Source organism: Priapulus caudatus, unplaced genomic scaffold (genome assembly GCF_000485595.1).
Source record: "Priapulus caudatus unplaced genomic scaffold, Priapulus_caudatus-5.0.1 Scaffold32, whole genome shotgun sequence".
In the NCBI taxonomy this organism is placed as follows: Eukaryota; Metazoa; Priapulida; class Priapulimorpha; order Priapulimorphida; family Priapulidae; genus Priapulus; species Priapulus caudatus.
In genome coordinates, this window is record NW_014577093.1 from 567701 (window position 1) to 584017 (window position 16317).

Consider the following 16317-nt stretch of genomic DNA (forward strand, 5'->3'; position numbering starts at 1 on the left):
CACTCGGTGGGTCACTCGCGCGCTCCGTTCCCGACTACATATAACGAGCCCCGGTTCTGTTGCCTGCCATTTGCCTGCAGTATATTTTTCCGAGTGGTACATCGAAGGTTCTCTTTGCAACTTCCGAATTTTTTGCATTTGTACTTCATTTACATCAAGTTAGTATCCAGGATGCCTCTCAAGAAGAGAAAACCAACAACGAGAAAGCGTGCGTAGCCTAGCAGTTTTGGGCGTCCCTTGCGTGATGCGCCAGGCTGGGGCGAGCACTCAGCAACAGCCGTCGTGGAAAACATGCAGACTTCATCGCATGAAGCCCCACGAAGTCACCGGCAGATTTCCCGCCTTCAACTCTTGCATCAGAGTACTATTACTGCCAAACATCAGGCGCCGCTCGATCCACGGCCGAAACCCAACCAAAGCCGTCGGCGGGTCTTACGCCGGCTTCCTGCGGCTGCTCCGGCCCGGTACAACGCCAACAGCCTATATTATGCTCGTGCCTGAGTCCTCAGACGCCCCTCTAGGCATGGGACCACGCGTAGGCGCTCAGGTGGAATAGCCATCTCTTTCAGCCGCCGACAGGCAGTTTTTTAATTCAGCGTTCATTCCGCCCGAGTCTATATACCCTCAAAAAACCGAAAATATGTTGCAAGACTAAGCGCAAGACAACGCACGACAGCAGACTTGCAATGTTGTGCGAGCCTCTAACCGAATATAATATTTGTGAGACATCTTGCTCAACCTGTCTCACGACTTGCTTCTGCGACAGTCGTGAGACAGTTGTAGGACAGTCTTGCGCGATAGTCGTGAGATCGCATGTTTGACTAAAAATTCTTTCTGCTGACCCACGACAAGATAGTTTATTCGCCACGACACGGTCGGCAAGACGTGTCGCAAAGACTGTTTGTATAGGACAGACTCACGACACTACGAAGACATAGATACCACAAAAAAAATCCGTGACGAACCCAAAAAAAGGTGCCATGTTCAATTTTTGCCTCACGACGAGCAAGTCGATGCCACTGAATGTTCCTCAAAATTTTCAGACTTAGGAACTGTCTTTGCGCGACCCCGATGCACCCACTATTTGCCCAAATTTTCTGTCGTGTCTTCTGTTGCCACAAATGCTGCCGCGGGGCTCGTTGGTGGACCAGGGCGGCGTAAAATGATGAACATACACAACGACCAAATATAAAACAAATATAGACAAATTACGTTCTGTAGTTTCGTTTCTCTTGTATGCAGCTTTGAGTTGAGGCCTCCAGTTTCAACCTTCTTTGGGCACGCACGTACAGCACCGCACGTACGCATAATCCACGCACGCCACGTTGACGCACGTATCACACAAGGCACATGGCCACCAACCGCGCCGCGCCAGGACGACGCACTGCCAACAGACACGCAACCATTACGTGCTAACTATTATGGCTTTTTCTTCCTTCGATCTCCGACTACACCCCCTCCCCCCCACCCTCCCCACGGCTTCCGGGTAACCAATATAAATCTACATACGCAATTAAAACTTCTCCCGCGGCTGTTTTCTCGCATGCTATTCCACCGGTTGTTCCTTCACGTGCGAGTAAAACTCCATTTATAGACCCACGACTCGCCGACCTAACTTTTGATCTCGCAACTCTTTCTCTTTCTCTCTCTCTCTCTCTCTCTCTCTCTCTCTCTCTTTTCTCTATTTCGACACCGAAATTAAACCGCTGAGGCCGCTAAATCCTTCAATCGCGCTAGTTGAGGCGCGGATCGTATATGTTCGGCGGGCGGCACCTACGCCACAGGCGACCCGCGCGCCGCCCGGCACACGCCGCGAGGCACAAGAGGCGCTTCGCGTCGGCATTTGTAGCGAGACAAGCGGCGATTCGCGGCAGTTAGCTCGGCTGTGCGTCGCTTCTAGGTTAAATTGCAACGATAGGCTTTCAGACAGGACGTGCGTCGAGTCACGTGGCGTAATGCTGTGAACGGTGTCGGCGTGTTCGCTCTTGCCCTGCTTCCGTTGAGGATAGGAGTGGATGGTGAGAGAGACAGAGATGAAGGCAGAGAGAGAGAGATTGAGGAGGAGGTAGATAAAACGAGAGAAGGAATGGAGAAGGGAGGACGATAGGCAGAGAGCTATGAAAAAAGGAGCAGCTAATTAGAGAGCAATATATATATATAGAGGAAAAGCGGAGAAGTTAAGAGGAGAGCAGAGAGAGAGAGAGATGAGAGAAGAGAGGAGAGAGCAGGAGAGAGGAGAGAGAGGTGAAGAAGAGTGAGTGAAGAAAGAGGAGAAGAACAGATATTGAGAGGAGAGAGACGTGAAGCAGAGGAAGAGAGAGAGGAGAGAGAGAGAGAGAGGGAGAAAGAGAGAGAGAGAGAGAGGAGGAAGTAAGAGAAATAGAGAGCGAGAGAGAGACTGAGAGGAAGAGAGTAAAAGAGAGCGAGCGAGGGAGAAAGTGAGCTGGAGATGACGACAGAGAGAAATAGAAGCTGGGAAAGAGAGAGAGAGGCGGAGCAGATAAAGCAGAGAGAGGGAGAGGAAGAAGTAGGAGAATGAATGTGAGGTTTCGTGAAATCGCAGACGGCGCGTGTTGACTGAACTCCACGCGGTGCACTTAATGAGTTACGGACGCCTGATTCACAAACTGCGCGGCCTGCTCTACTCCCTCTCATTCTGATCGTGCGGCGCGTATATACAGAGCAGTATTGTCTGATTGTCTTTGCTCCTGATCGACCGCAAAAACCCGTAGCCCGTTCATTCGTGAATAGTCCATAGACAGCCGTCGTACGCCAAACATTAGAGGTAGCGTAGAGGAGTGAATTATAACCGATCTCGATGTGAGTCTGTTCGCTGTGTGAGAACCGCAGCGCGTGAGCTCGCATATTGCGTAATTTCCCACAACGTCAATCGACATTAATTCGTTTTAAATTATGCAAAGATTTTTCCTTCACCTCTATGAATGATGCCTCAGCGAATATAGGTGGCGCGAGTATCGTCGATAGGCTCAGTTTCACCGGCAAAGACAGAGGTGAGGTAGAGATTGTACTAGATATCGCCTAATACAATCTCTCTATCTTTGTTTTTAACGAACCTATTTCAAATCAGGATTCTTCTTAATTCGCACCGTTGTTTAATGCGTAATGGGCGTGATACTTCTCAATTTAGCTGACGCTGTTCACTCACATGAAAGCGTAAATTCTTATTATATGATATGTAGGCATTCAATCTGAAAAGTATAAGGGTGACAGCATCTTAGCACGAAATTTCGCGCGGCAAGATTCAGAGTGGCATGATCTGCGCCGTATTGAAGACGAGTGTGCTTTGTAGATGCGACGATATCCCCTGTATTTAGAGGAAATTCGATCGCTGATTATTCCGCCATCGATATTATGTTTCTTCGGCTAACAGCCTATACCCATTCCCGTATTTCATGCGTCCACAGAATCCTATGCCGACCAGCAGCGAAAATACAAGTGCACGCCGCCTTCTGTTGCCCTCGCAGAGCTTGGTGCCACTGATATATAGTAATATATATATATATATAATGTATATATATATATCAGAAGTAGATATTAGGGAACCTATAGTTCACTATTATCTTACTTCTGATATATATATACGTGTATATATATATATATATATATATATATATATATATATACTGTCCATACAATAAATCAATATACTCTGGCTCAATGAGTCTAATTTGGGTTAAATACATATTTATCTGGTAAGAGTTTAAAGATATGTTTGCTGTCGCTTACTAATACAATACTAAATGCTAACACTAAATGCATTTCCCCTATATAATAATACTCCTCGTAATATCGAGTCATCTGTCAAATCACTCAATCGATGTAATTAGAGCGACATGCACTGGCCGGTTCCCTGCCTTCATGCGTGACCAGCATAATTATATTAGACGCACGTCTTCTCTGTGGTAAGACAGAATGACGTCGGGAGTTATGACCTGTCATTGCTGGCGAAGCGTTTCTTCATGCATCCTACAGTCATCAGCCCTTCCTAGATTACTGGACTCCCTGGGTCACCCGTAGCGCGATGGCCCGAGCCACAAGGCTCACCAAATTAATTCGATTAGAATCACAGCTGAGTACATGGCGGCCGTATACGTACAGGCTAGGAACATGGCGGCCGTATACGTACAGGCTAGGAACATGGCGGCCGTATATAAGCTGGGAACATGGCGGCCGCCTTGATGCTGGGTGGAGTGGTGGTCGCTTCTAGCTACGCGACTGTCGCTAGCTACAGAAATGGAAGATGAACTAAAAGATCTTTCCACGTAACGCTTCGGTAAAAAAATCCAAGTTATTTCCTATAGCTTGAAGGTGATGGATGGTATACGGGTATATTGTAACGCGCTTAAAACTGTTCGCGTGTTAAGCACGAGAAAACGGATGGTTCGTGGGTTGCTAGCGAGCGATGTGGCCGAAAGAATGGATTTAATATCTAAGGAAATCCTCGCTATATTGTCAGCTGAGAAACCCGTTTGATTTCTAACATGAAATCTGAAATGGCATGATAAAGGAAGGTCGCGAGGTGGTAGCGAGTGTCCAATAGAATCAGCCCGCAAACGCGGAATAGAATGTGCAGTAAAAGCAAGAGTGAGAACCCTGAGACAGAGAAAGAGAGCGCGTAAAAGAGAGAAAGAGAATAGAGCGAGAGAAAGACAGAGGGAGAAAGAAAGAAAGAGAGAGCTAACAAAGACAAGAGGGAGGGAAGGAGCGAGAGCGCAGGAGAGGCTGAGATGTGAGCGACTTGGGTTAGAGAGAAGGGGGTCGACGGAGTAAGAGATATAAAAAAAATAACGAGAGCGAGGGGGAAAGATCGATCGAAGGCGAGGGGAGAGAGATATAGAAGAGAGATGCACACGCAAATCCATGCTGAATTTTGATTCCAGTCGAAAGCCAATGCATTAGCAACGAGCAACGCACATATATGTTTCATATAGAATTTTATTTGTTTATGCAAACTGTGTTTATTCAGCCACAGCGAGAGTGGTCCAGCGTGGCGCCCTCGTAGCAAAACGAAGCCAATAAAATGCATCGTGCATGTCGCAGACATCACGCGTGCGCGCACAGGCGTGTGTATGAAGATTTACGCTGATGAAGTCTCTCACTATGTACCTAGCCGAGATACGTGTACGCGCGGCGAGGCACGCGCACGCAGCAAAGGTGTATAGACAACTGCATGTAGATGATTATCTTGTATGCATTCTCTTTCTCTCTCTCTCTCTCTCTCTCTCTGCTCTCTCTCTCTCTCTCATCTCTCTCTCATACTCTCTCTCTCTCGCTCGGCTCTCTCATCCTCGCCCTCTGCTTCTCTCTCTCTCTCTGTCTATATAATTGATATATATATATATATATATAGTATATATAAATAGATCATATGTCTCTGTTTCTTTCCTCTGATCTTTCGAAGCGCTCTCACATACTTCTTTCGCACACTCTCGCCCTCTCTATTCTTTGCTCTGTCTTTCCCTCATCATTTCTTTTCAGTGACTCTCACTCTGCACTCTCACCTCATCACTTCTTCATGGCGGCTCTCCGCTGACTCGTTCTATCTCTTAGCTTACCACGTCCTCCTCCCTTCTTCCTCCACCTGTTTCTCCTCTCTACTCTTTCTCTATTCGCGTTCCCTCTCATACAGTGTCCGCGTCATCCAAGCGATATTGATGCACTTAGCTCACAAGCTGAATATAAATATAACACATGTTGAATATGCTTAAGCTTATTAATAGAAGGTTTACGAATAAACACTATCGCTAACAGTTTCAAATATCACTTCTGTTCCGCGTGAGAACGAGAAAGATGAAATGCATGTCAGCCACAGAACACATTAACTAGAATTTTAGCCGACCTTTTTTACTGGCAATTGTCATTTTTTACCGTGCAATTTATCTCTTTCATGCCTTTCGTGCGATGCTGCACACACCGTTAGTTTACATCTCGCCCTTTGCACGCGCGTATGACGCGCTACGCCACGCACGCGATGTCATGCACTCGAATGTAATATACTATGAAACGAATCGTGTGAACTGCTTCCAGTGTCTGATTTACGTCTTAATTCGAATAGCTCCCATCAATCAATCCTTGAGCAAATTCCCGAGTAGAGGCGGCGTGGAAATTTTCCTGCGTCGCATAATGTGTAATTGACGATGGAGAGGCGTACGTCAATATAATTATACATAATAAATACATACATACATACATACAATACATAACCTACATGCATGCATGCATGCATGCATCATTGCATCGCATACATCACATACATTACATAGCATACATACTTACATACATACAATACATTACAACATACATACATACATAATACATACCTAGCATAACATACATACATACATACAACATCATACATCACATACATACATACCTACACTACATAACATCCATACATACATTCATCATCAAGTACATACACTACATACAACACTACATAACATATCATACATACAGTACACTACATACATAACTACATACATACATTACATATACATACCATACACTCATACATTCATAGCATGCATGATGCTGCATGCATGCACCGCACGCACGCACGCACGCACTCTTACGCACGCACGCACGCACGGCACGCACACACACACACAGCACACACACATCACACACATACATGACCCAGTCTCTAAAGACCCAACCGCCTCCTCGATAGATCAGCCTAGCATTAATACATCGCTATCTACACCGTGTGTTACAGACAGCGACAACCGGTCGGTCCGACTGCCGGACGGAGATGGGAAGACGACATAGGAACTGACGGAGGCAGAACGCATCGCTCAGATGGGGAAGCCAAAGCTGGGAGAGACGCCTAAGATCATGGTGCAAATCAAGGAGAGCAAGGAGTTCAAGGTGAGTGAGTGTCAGATGACACGAAACGCAGCCCTCCCTTTTACATCCGCTGGTAGCGTCAAGTCGTCAGTCATCGACACTGTCGTCGTCATCTGTCATCGTCACGTCATCCATCGTTCGTCGATGTCATCATCATTCGTCATCGCCATCCCGGCAGGCGACAACTTATCATGCAGGAGCGGAATCATCGATAATATTCGTGTGCCATGGTGCGTGGTCGGATGCGTGGCTAGATCTGGGTCCGTGCTGTGCGGTCGTGCATGCGTGTGTTGTGTGTAGCCATATGTAAGGGGAAGTGAGCACGAGGGAACTAAACTCCGGGCGGGTCGCAAGACTGAATGTTATTGATCTAGCGTGATGCTGCCCATGTCTGTGACCACAGGAATAGATATCGTTGGTATAGGGATCAGTAGCTCGCCTTTACTTACTACACTCACAGCTGATCCCATGAAGCTTCTAATCAGCACGACGTAGTATGGTGGTGCTCCCTCTCTCCCGTTCTTTCTCTCTCCACCTGCTCTCTCTCAATAATTATCCTCCTCTCTCTCCTCTCTCTTCTCCTCTGTCCTGCTCTCTCTTGTGCTTCTCTCTCGTGACTTTCCTTCTTTTGATCATTCTTCGGTCTCGTCGTCTCTCTCTTCTCATCTTCTCTCTGCGCCCTTCTCTCTCCCCCCCTCTCTTCTCTCTCTCTCTCTCTCTCTGTCTTTCTCTCTTTCCCTGTCTTGCTCTCTCTCTCTCTCCCTGTCTCACTTTTCTCTTCCTTCCTCTCTTTCTCTCTTTCTCTCTCTTTCCCCAATTATTGCTATTTATTGAAAGTTTACTCAACGTGTCTTGTGGCCAACAGGTTTGTACGGAACAGTGGTATTGTCTAATCGTTTGACTAAAATCTGATTGCTGTTCGGGAGAATTAAATTGTTCCTCTATGTTCAGCGAGTCGGTAAAACTTGCTTATATCAGTTATTTCATGTACAGGAGATGAATTCGCGAAAAAGGTGCGCCTCGAGTAGAAAATTTGGAGGAAACGTTTGACCCGGAAATTCTTAAGCGCTTCCGGCCGTAGAGAGAATTATACGAGATTACCTCGTAGCGTCGTGACGAACAAATTGTTAAAACGCTAAAAGCTCTTCTCTAATAAAAAATTAATATAATCCGGGCTCAGTTGAAACCGTTATGCAAATATATATGAGAAAATTCTAAGCCGATGAAAATACGATTCTCGAGGGAAATAGGTGGCGCTTGTCTGCGTAGGCCGCCCCTCTGGGGGAGCACCTGTAATTGAAACCGTAGGGAACAAACACGGTGGCTGCGTGTATTGTAATATGGAGCAGCGCACACTGTTTGCAGTGTTGATGCTGCGGATTGTGTGTCTCCAACTCCGCGCATAGGCGTGCAACGTGCTAATGGACCTGCGTGCGGATGAGATATAGACCCTACTTACATTACCAGCGTACAGGCTGGCGCTTGTAGATATCACACACATATGCTATAGTATATATTATATATATAGTATAACATATATACATATGATACTATGATATATAACATAATCTTTATATATAGTAAAGTCATTCAACTGGGTTTCCTGCGGCCTAGTCGGACTTCGATTTCCTGCGAAATGAATGCAATTACAGCTGGCACTTATAATGACGTGTTAATTGAGGACGGAAGCGTTGCGGATGTTTACTGTGCAGTGATGTGGGTGTATTGCAGGGGCGGTGCGCGCGTGGCCTGCGGTTGTAGCACCGCTGCGTGTTGCGTGCATGCGTGCCGTACGATGTGTGTAGGATGTGTATAGGGCCGAATGCGCTCGTGTGTGTGATGTGTGTGTGTGTGCTGCGCGCGTGTGTATGTGCGTGTGTGATGTTGTGTGTGTGTGTCGTGTGTGTGTGTGTGTGTGTGTGGTGGGGCGCGGTGTATGTGGGCATGTGAGTGTGTGTGTGTGTGTGTGTGTGTGGTGTGTGTTGGTCTGTGTGGTGTGTGTGTGTGTGTGTTGTGTGGTGTGTGTGTGTGTACTACGTACGTACGTGTGTATGTATACCGTATGTTGTAATGACGTGTATGTGTGTGTCTTGGTATCTGTAAATATGGCGCGTGTGTGAGTCTGGTTTATTAATTAAACAAGTCATGAATTTGCACAGCCTAAGGATAAACTGTTTGGCAATGCACGATACACGCACAGTACTAGTATACAATGTCATGATTAGTTCGATATGTAACCTCTCGTAATCAACGTGTTGTTGTTGCACTCTGTGGTTCACATACAGTCAGTATACTGCAGCCATGCCATGTCATGCTGTCCACATGGACATGTCCCATGTCTATTAAGCTGGTTCCATAGCCATGTCCTATGCGAACACGACGTGGGATGCGTGTGCCTGAGACTGCATCGCGCCTGCTGGGCATGTCAATGTCCGCATCGCCCTGGCCTGCTGCATTCCTTAGAGCGCCGTGCTTTAAATGCAAATGTCGCGTGTCGCCTGGGCTTCGCTTTTTCTGGAGCGCCCTTTGCGTGCTTGATGTCCTGTTGTTGGCGTGCCTGTATTCCTTGTTGGCTTGCGTGCCTGGTATTCCTGTGTGTAGGCGAGCCTGTATTCCTGTTCTTGCGTGCCTGGTATTCCTGTTGCTGCGTGCCTGGTATTCTGTGTCGCGTGTTCTGGTATGTCCTGTTGTTGGCGTGCCTGGTATTTTTGGTCCTGCGTGCCTGGTATTCCTGTTGCTGCGTGCCTGGTATTCCTGTTAGTGCGTGCCTGGTATTCCTGTTGCTGCGTGCCTGTTATTCCTGTTACTGCGTGCCTGGTATTTCTGTTGCCGCGTGCCTGGTATTCCTGTTACTGCGTGCCTGGTATTCCTGTTGCTGCGTGCCTGGTATTCCTGTTGTTGTGTGCCTGGTATACCTGTTGATGTATGCCTCATATTCCTGTTGCTGCGTTCATATGTTATTTTTGGCAGCTGTGTCTGTGATTTGAGTTACGGAATGGGACTAGCGTTAGAGTTATGGTCATGAGATGGAGTTAAGGTAATGTTACTTTCGAGTAACATTTTAAGCAACAAAGATTCCAGACCCTAAATGTATTCTACGCCAGCGCGATGTAAGATTGTAACTGCTTGCCAATCAGTCTTCGTGGCCATTTGCGAGCGTATGACGTACTAGCGAGCGTACGTTCTTTCAGAACACTGTCGACAAACTAGTGAACAAGGGGAATCTATCGACGATACTGGGAACGTCTAGCTGGACAGAGCAGTTCCGGGATGCTATCACAGTCAGTGCAGGTACGTGCTACGGCTATACGGGTTGACCACCGATATCGCGATATACCCCCGGGGACAAGGGAGTCCGTTGTGAGAAACGTCGTAATGACATCATGCGTATCAAATAGCTTTCTCAGTGAAGTGCCGTTTAACAGTTGTGACGTTTTACTACTTATCGTGGTAATAACTACTTATACCGGACAGATGATCGAACTAACGGACAGACGGACACAGACAGACAGACCGACACACAGAAAGGCAGACAGACAGACAGACAGACAAACAGCCAGGCGGATCGTATATAATATATACGCTCAATCTCTAAGTAGTGTATACGACTATATCATTTTCTTTCGTCTCTATATATTTCATCCACGCGTCCGAACCAATAATTTCATACGCAACGCCGAAGAGAGCATGACAACCGCTAGGTTTCCCGGCTTAATGGCAAAACGCAACTATCACGGACAATCGGAACGCATTTACGACAGATTATCTCGCTGCCGCAGGTGACGATGACGATGACGATGACGACGATGACGAGGCAGCGGCGGCGAAGCTTCCATCGTGTTTTGACTACGTCATGCACTACCTCACCATCTCATGGAAGATTCTATTTGCCTTTGTGCCTCCGACAGGTAAGCGGTCAATAGCTAGCTGGCTACGCGCACGTGGCGCGGATTCATTAGCCAAACTAATTAGTAGCGTGCCGACGCACTTACCGCCCCCTGTTGGCGAATAATGATGTCATTCATGCTGGCTTATCTACATCGCAGTGGCTACGCGTCCGGTCATCCATTACAAAGCTTGATAAGCTGATAGTCACGATTAGGCCACGCCCCCTTTCAAATCGTTGATTTTACTGGATTTACTATTGCTCCAAAAGTTACAAAAAACACGTTTTTTGATAAAATACCTAAAGGTAAGTAATATATCATATATCATCAGTATAATATATATCAGTATCATATATCATCAGTATAAATCAATAAGTAAAACCTATTGATTATTGTTTTTTACTGAAAAAATATAGTTCACATAAGAAATATATGACCGGACGCGTAGCCTGGGAGCTGCGTAGCCACGGCGTTGTGAATATCTATACTGTGAATAATCTACATTGTGAAATCATATATAGTATCATAAATTATCCTGAGGATATAATTCGTCTACGTATCTAAGCTGCAGCACTTTCTCTCTTTCTTCAATTTCTTCTTCTTCTTCTTCGTCGTCGTCGTCGTCTTCTTCGTCTTCTTTTCCTTCTCCTCCTCCTTCTTTTTCTTATTCTTCTTCTTCTGATTCTTGGTCTTATCTTACTTCATCCTTTTTTTCGAGGGTCTTCTCTAATGGAAATATTTGCAAGGCCTCTCGCTTTATCTCTCTCTCTCTCTCTCTCTCTCTCTCTCTCTCTCGCTTTCTCTCTACGTTCTCTCCTTCTCTCTACATTCTCTCTCACTCTCTTTCTCTCCGCTCTTGCAGATTACTGGGGAGGCTGGCTGTGCTTCACTGTCAGCATCTTCATGATCGGCGTACTGACGGCTTTCATCGGTGACCTGGCGAAGCACTTCGGCTGTACCATAGGTCTCAGAGACACGGTCACCGCCATCTCGTTCGTCGCGCTGGGAACAAGTATTCCAGGTACAGGTGGCGGCCATGTCACTCTCATTGTTATATTATATGTATATATATATATATATATATATATATATACATATATATATATGTATATATATATATACATATCTTATATATATAAGATATTCAACTGGGTTTCCTGCGGCCCTAGTCGGACTTCATTTCCTGCGAATGAATCCAATTATCAGCTGCACTTATATGACGTGTTATTTGAGGACGGAAGCGTTCGCGATGTTTACTGTGCAGTGATGTGGGTGTATGCATGGGCGCGTGCGCGCGTGCCTGCGTGTACACGCGCGTGTGCGTGCATGCGTGCCGTACGATGTGTGTAGGTGTGTAGGCCGATGCGCTCGTGTGTGTGTGTGTGTGTGTGAAGAGAGTAAAAGAGAGCGAGCGAGGGAGAAAGTGAGAGAGATGACGCAAGAGAGAAATAGGAAGGGAAAGAAAGAGAGAGGGGGAGACATGAAGACAGAGAGAAGGGAGAGGAAGAGAGGAGATGAATGATGAGGTTTCGTGAAATCGCAGACGGCGCGTGTTGACTGAACTCACGCGGTGCACTAATGAGTTACGGACGCTGACTTCACAAACTGCGGCCTGCTCTACTCCCTCTCATTCTGATCGTGCGCGCGTATATACAGAGCAGTATTGTCTGATTGTTGCTCCTCGGAATCGACGCAAAACCCCGTAGCCGCTCATCGTTGAATAGTCCATCAGACAGGCCGTGGTCGGCAAAACATTAGAGGTAGCGTAGAGGAGTGATTAACCGATCTCGCATGTGAGTCTGTTTCGACTGGGTGAGAACCGCAGCGCGTGAGCTCGCATATTGCGTAATTTCACAACGTCCAATCGACTTTAATTCGTTTTAAAATTATGCAAAGATTTTTCCTTCACCTCCTAATGTAATGTTGCCTCAGCGAATATAAGGGGCCAGTATGTCGATAGGTCAGTTTCACCGGCAAAGAGAGATTGAGCGTGAGATTGTACTAGATATCGCTAATACAATCTCCTCCATCTTTGTTTTAAACGAACCTATTCAAATCAGATTCTTCTTAATTCGCCGTTGTTTATGCGTAATGAGGCGTGATCTTCTCAATTTAGCTGACGCTGTTCACTCACAATGAAAGCGTAAATTTAGTTATTATATGATATGAGGCATTCAATCTGAAAGTATAAGGGTGAAGATTTAGCACGAAATTTCGCGGGCATGATTCAGAGTGGCTTTATTGGTGCCGTATTGAACGAGTGTGTTGTAGATGCGACGATATCCCCTTATTTAGAGGAACATTCGACGCTGATTATTCCGCCATCGATACCGCTAACAGCCTATACCCATTTCCCGTTTTTCATGGTCCACAGAATCCTATGCGACCAGCAGCGAAAATACAAGTGCACGCCGCCTTCTGTTGCCTCGCAGAGCTTGGTGCCACATATATATATTTATATATATATACCATCACCCACCACCTACCACTCATCCACCACACACCACCCACCCCACCACAAACCACCCATCCATCACCCACCACCCACCACCCATCCACCACACACCACCCACCCCACCACAAACCATCCCATCTATCTCATAGCGTCGTGCCGTCGCCACGTACCAATGCGAGAATTAAGTGAAACCGAGTAAAACCCTTATTTTAATACATTATCGGGGGCTTATACCGAACCGCGTTGACGACCATGCTTAGCACGCATTCGACAGTCAGTCATCGATAGACAGAATCGAGTATTAGCAGTAGTATATAGACAGACGATTCATTCATAGCAAGACGCAAGAAGGAGAGATCGCGCGAGCGCCAATGATCTGCGCGTGGCAGACGACAGATAGCGGTTTTGTCGCATCATGATTTGAGAGTGACGTCACAGCGGCCAAAACCCCGAGAGCTTCTATTGAACGCTCTATCGCTCATGAATAGATTTTCTTTCTTTTTTTTTCTTTTTAAGCGACGAGAATTAAGCGTTCTTGCGTTTCATTCTTCCCCAGAATTGCTGCGCAAGCGCAGAACCCACGCGTTCCTTTCAGGCCTGCGTCGTCTGAGCTTTCATGTCCCGCCTGTAACTAGATTTCGATAAAGGCGAGGATTCCGAATTATTATAACTCACTTTGCTTTATTAAATAACTGGCGTATATTTCTGTGAAAAAACGTGTTACATTATTGAAAGGATCAAACGGTTGAAGTTGATTAAATGAAAGCACTACGTGTCTTTCAACGTCATTGTCCTCGGTTAAAAAACGTATTTTCATTATTCCTTATGCTCTTTTCTGTTGCTTAATGGTAACCTTAATCAAATACCGACTTTGATTTCAAAACGTGACGATTTATGTATACATCGTTGCGATATTGCCTGTTCTGCTGCCAATAGACGTTACGTAGGGGCCACTACGCTGCTCTATTGATGTCTATTTTCACACGTTTTACACAGATGTGCTTTTAATATTTTTTATTCGTTTAGTGCACGAAGAATTGCAATATTTTATATCGTAATCGCAGTTAAATTGGACACACATATAGCCCAGGTGACTCGGTTATAATTTATTCTTCTAGTTAGGAATAAATATAATTTCTCTTTGGTTATAAATTCGTCGTCTGAAATGAGCAAAATGTATTTGTTCTATAAATATATATATAATTGACTATATCGCCGCCACAATGTAGGCGTCACTTTACATAAGAGTCTTCCTTAGCAAATACCAACAAGATTTCGATGCAAATTTCCTATTATTTTTCGAGTATATCAAATGTTAAAAATTGCTCTGTAGCACGAATCTACCCTAGTAAGGTAATACCCTAGGAAATAATGAGAAAAGGTCGTTTATCCATTAAATTCGTTTTAGAGACGACAGAGGTAACTCCGATCTCAAACAAGCTACATTAGCATCAATACCGATATTTCAACATCCCACGTTGCAGAATATCCGGAGTTTTATCGAACAATTTCTTAATTGTTGCCCTTGCCAACCGCCATTTTATTCAGTCGTGAAGGGCAAGTTATGCGCCGTGGCGTGGCGGGGTGAAACAGTTTAATGTCGTAAAATCCACTATGGAATCTTTTAACGAACCGTATCGTGGCATGCCGAGGTCTCGTGTTGGGTTTTACTAAGTTCTGAAACGTCGCCGTTATGTATGGAATTCGATGTATTTGTTAGAACAGTTGTTCCGTGGAAATTCCCAAACGTAGTGTGATAACTGTTATTGGGTGTTTCGTCATCTAACTAGGAGAGAATACGCGACATTTTCGTTAAGAATCATTCGTGAACCATTCGTGGTTGAAATTTATTTGTTGTTTTCGCGGCAATTGTTTTGGCAAATGCATGGGTCGGATTCTACACTGTACAGCGAGCATGCACTTTCTCGGATAACAGTTACGGAATTGCCTCAAATATGCAGGCCGCGGTATGTCGTAAAATTATTCAAACATTCTAATTTTAAAATTACGAGCAAATATATGCTATTTAGAGAGAGAGAGAAAGAGACAGAGAGAGAGAGAGAGAGAGAGAGAGAGAGAGAGAGAGAGACGAGATGAGAGATAGTTTGAGAGGAGAGAGAGAGAGAGAAAGAGAAGAGATACAGAAACAGAGAGAGAGAGAGGAGAAGAGAGAGAGAGAGAGAGAGAGAGAGAGAGCAGAGAAGAGAGAGAGAAGACAGGGGGCGAATACAGACAGAGAGAGTAGAAAGAGACGAGAGCGAGAGAGCGAGAGAAGGATGAGAGAGAGAGAGAGAGAGAGAGAGAAGGGGGAATAACAGAACAGAGAGAGAGAGAGAAGAAGAGAGAGCGCAGAGACGAGCCGAGAGAGAAGGGGGGGAATACACGACAGAGAGAGAGGTGAGAGAAGAGAGAGACGAGAGAAGAGAGAGAGGAGAGAGAGAGAGGAGAGATTAGAGAGAGAGAAGGGGGGAATACAGACAAAGAGTGAGACCGTTTAATTACGTATCCGAATTGCTGAAACTTGCCAGACGCAATATCCACCAACGATGCGCACGTTTCACGTAATAGCTAAAGCACACCAGTCGCCGTGTTGGTTCAACGTCGCCATACCTAACTCAATCGACGCTGGGTCAACACACGCGTATCTTTATGATTGAATACGCGACGGTGCGGTGCCGAATTATACGTCGATGTCGTTTGCGAGCTTTGATTTCTCTCTCGCTCATTCTACGATCGCGGAATGGGTTACGCTGCAGATCACGTAGTGCTGCGGTATTACAGAGTAATCAGTACAGATAGTGTCTCACCAACGCCAATGGTCGATGCAGCTTATATCAGTCTTCATCTAAATACAGAACTCGATGTGGCATATATGTTCTGATGATGACATGAATGAATGCATGAATGAATGGGAATATAATGGAATGAAAATCACAACGAGAATGAGGATTAGAGCATGAATTGAAGTGCAAATGGGAGTGGAAATGGAAAAATGGGTGATAATTTAAATAAGAAGTTATTATGATGGTATTATATCGTTATGTATACTAATATTTTAATAATAATAATAATAATAATAATAATAATAATATTAAACTCTTAAACACG

At 45.4% G+C, this 16317-nt stretch overlaps 1 protein-coding gene across 1 annotated transcript in view; it reads left to right on the forward strand.

Annotated features, from left to right (window-relative positions):
* Positions 1-16317, forward strand: part of LOC106816504 (sodium/calcium exchanger 1-like) — a 126979-nt gene that overhangs the window by 109773 nt on the left and 889 nt on the right. The window contains 4 exon segments of the mRNA XM_014821134.1: positions 6737-6888; positions 10059-10158; positions 10647-10775; positions 11617-11775. Coding sequence (XP_014676620.1) covers positions 6737-6888; positions 10059-10158; positions 10647-10775; positions 11617-11775 — 540 coding nt within the window.